This window comes from Triticum dicoccoides, chromosome 5B, assembly GCF_002162155.2.
Source record: "Triticum dicoccoides isolate Atlit2015 ecotype Zavitan chromosome 5B, WEW_v2.0, whole genome shotgun sequence".
NCBI classification, from domain to species: Eukaryota; Viridiplantae; Streptophyta; class Magnoliopsida; order Poales; family Poaceae; genus Triticum; species Triticum dicoccoides.
This window is the reverse complement of record NC_041389.1, coordinates 247,528,392-247,531,788: the sequence shown is the minus strand read 5'-3', so window position 1 is coordinate 247,531,788 and position 3,397 is coordinate 247,528,392. Positions and strand designations below refer to the sequence as shown.

Here is a 3,397-nt window from a genome sequence, read left to right as displayed (position 1 = left end):
CCAATGCAAGCTACCACTAGTGGGCCTCATTAAGAAATAAAAAATAAAAACTTTCGTACACATGCATCTCTACTTTTCACTTCAACCTTTTCAGCTTTTGTCACCGGACCACACTTTTTCTCTTCAAACACCCACCTCCTGAAGAGGATCCCGCTTCCCTATCCGAACATATTTTACGTCATATCCGATCCTACGTGGCATTTGAGGCATCACCTTGAGGCTATGCATTGTACATGCCCTTAGTGGCCCTAACGGACGTGATGGAACAAGGAAACGTGTTCCGTAGGATTATCGGTACAAGGAGGTTTGAAACATGGCAAGAAAAAGGCGGCGCTGCGAACAAGGAAGGGAAAACAAATGCAGGTTCAGACGTCGATCGAGGACAGCACGCCGCATTTTAGTACCATCACATCTTGATATTGGGAGTCGTTTTTTTTTTTGTTTGGCCAGCACGTTTAAAAGGCCTTTCATTTGCTAGCTTGCCTAACTGAAAATTCGCACTGCGGTCTTTCTTTGGGCCTTGGAGTGTTCTTTTTTGAAAGATCCAGCCTTGGAGTATTCTTCAGTTGGAGAAGGGCAAAGACATGGTTTAACTGACGAAAACCACTGCACCACGTCTCACAACTGATAAATGATGTACGCACATACGCATTGCCCAATGGCAAAGAGACACGCAGGGCAGGGAAACCACTGGACCTGCATCTCACGTATATATAAATATAAAAATAAAAGAAGATGACAACACATGTCCCCGAGAAAAGCATAGCATAGCATAGGTACGGTTGTTGAATTTCCTCCGACCGCCAATTTCAGATTCGGTGGCTTGGCATTTTGCCTGGCATGCAATGCATCTTGTCTTGGTTGCGCAGACGAGTTAGGCGGCGCCGCCGCACCGAGACAAAACACGGGAGCACATTTTGCAGGCCATGGAATTGGAATGGAAAGATAGATATGGAGCAAAGCATGTCTTACGGAGCGTGCGCGCTAAACTTTCACGACCAAATCTAATTTCTAAATGCTCTCCTACTTTCTGGTTTGGTTTGAAAAAAAGCTAGATAATGGCTGCATTGCAATTGCCTCAAGAAGTTGTGCACGAGTAGCCCAACCAAACAAACGAACCGCACAAGCTCCGACCGAGACATCACCAGCTAAGATAAGATAGCGGATAGTGGGTCGGACAAGTTTTTTTCCGTTTTCCTTCTCTCAGAGTCAGAGCTGAGAGCTCGTAGAGGACAAGCGTCTTCCCCTTTCACCTGGGATGATTGGACACAATAAGAAAGAAAAGAAACTTGAACAGCCCGCCCCACATCTAGTAGCTGCTAAAGGGACGTTCACAACCAGAGGAGCCCGCCTGTATCATCTTTGTGGAGATTATTTTTCCCAGCATTTCCTTTCATTTGGCGAACGAGTACTATTCACTGAGCATTTCCAAGCATGTTCCCCCAAAAGTTGAAGCATTTGGGTTCTTTGTGCTTGTTCTGAATGGAACAATCCTCGTGACACCAAGTGTTGTCAATAATCTATATGGCCCAAAAATTCAAATGTATTTCAAAGCTTCGACCGAGCCTATATATCCGCGCCACAAGAGTGCAGCAGCCTTACGCGTTGGCACACTTTTTGGCTAAGCAATTACTGCAGCCAAACAAATTTTTTTCAAAGGTACGCAAAATGCGCACCATAGCTTTATAGAAGGAGAACTGCAGCCAAACATGAAACCTGATATTGCGGAATATAAGTTAACCATACTGCAACAATTTATAGCATTTCAAAAGTACGATCTATTTAGTTAATGTTCCATACAGTATAACGGATTGTAAAGAGCAACACTCAAACTGATGTATTTTGAAACAGTACAAAATTTTGCCTATCAAACTTGATTCGACTTCTTAGAAACCTTCCAGACATCAACCAGCACTGCGATGAGCAGCAAAGGCAAAAACAAATTAATCCACCAAGGTAATGTGTCAAAATCCAAGAGCAAGGTGATCCTGAGGAACTAAATAATGCGCTCTCTTCCTTTCACCCCCAGAATCTGCGGAGGAGACCCTTCTTTTCCTTCTTCATCCTGTTCTCAAGGTTCGGGAATTCGATTGCGTTATATGCCATGTCAAGAACAATTGGGTTGCAGGGAACTGATTGGAACGGTGGTGGGAACTGTGAAATGCGACATGGCGCTTTGGCGCTTTGCTCACCAAGTGCTGATTCATAGCTCCCTAGGATATCAAGGAGGTATTTAGTATCCTGCAAAATACAAACTTATTATCCCACAGCCAAGGGAACGGGCTTGGCGGAATCAGCGGGGAAAGAAGACCCTGTTGAGCTTGACTCTAGTCCGACTTTGTGAAATGACTTGAGAGGTGTAGGATAAGTGGGAGCCCTCACGGGCGCAAGTGAAATACCACTACTTTTTAAGATTGTTTCAAAAAAAAAACTTATTATCAGCATATATTCAAAAGATGACCCTAAATTGCATCATTTTGTAATAACAGTATAACACCCTAAAATGACATGGCATGCCGTTGATTTTGATTTCACACACATCAAAGGTCAATCCAGGGAACACCAGACTGTACGTAGATTAAGAGATGCATGAAAGTTCAGATAGCAGAATCCTCTAGCTAAGTAATGAAGTATCATACCAAGGTAGTGAATAAAGTGGATTCATTAACATCTCAGGTAAAGCTAAAGAATAATACTTCGTCCGAAACATATTAATTGTCCTAAATCAGCGACAATTAATATGGATCAGAGGGAGTAGAACATAAGAACGGAAGGGAAAGAAAAGATAATAAACCAAGCTGGTGAATAAAGTGGATTCATCAACTACTCATAAGAACGAATGGAGTTGTAAGAATAAAAGGAAAAAAGAATCTGCAGTTTTTTCTTCTCTTTTTTTGGTTCAATATGAATATCCCTCACTGTAGGACTTCAGTTCAAGTTTTCCCCAGAGACCTGTTTCATCAATAGACTCGTGACATGTACAAAAGGGTGAAAGAACTGGGTGCCAAGGGTAGCTACCCTACCATAACATAAGACTCAAATGGTGGGACTAATGATCTAAATACCAATAGTAACAAACTAATCTCATCAAACGTTTACGTGGACAAGAGCTTGTACAAAGCATACCTTTCTTTTATCGTCGCCAAGTGATATAGTTGAGACTCCTTTAGAAAGTTTTTCAGGAGCACTCTCATCCTCCATAATACCTGTTGCATGTTCAATGCAACTATTGGATCTACAATTGAAAGATAGAGCCTCGAGATCTTGGATTAAGGTCTGTAAAGTAAGAGCATTTGAGTTAGACTCAAGTACCTGCCAGAAGACAAAAAATCAAGCATTTTTTTCCTCCAACAAGCACCCAAACGCATGTTTTTTATATTAGAAGAGCATGAAGATA

At 42.1% G+C, this 3,397-nt stretch overlaps 1 protein-coding gene across 1 annotated transcript in view; it reads right to left on the bottom strand.

Annotated features, from left to right (window-relative positions):
* Positions 1-1,706: 1,706 nt before the first annotated feature.
* Positions 1,707-3,397, bottom strand: part of LOC119308244 (signal recognition particle subunit SRP68-like) — an 8,409-nt gene continuing 6,718 nt past the window's right edge. The window contains exons 12-13 of the mRNA XM_037584364.1: positions 3,127-3,276; positions 1,707-2,241 (exon numbers count right to left, since the gene is read on the bottom strand). Of these exons, the coding sequence (XP_037440261.1) occupies positions 2,020-2,241; positions 3,127-3,276 (372 nt within the window). The 3' untranslated portion in view covers positions 1,707-2,019. The remainder of the gene's footprint in view (positions 2,242-3,126; positions 3,277-3,397) is intronic.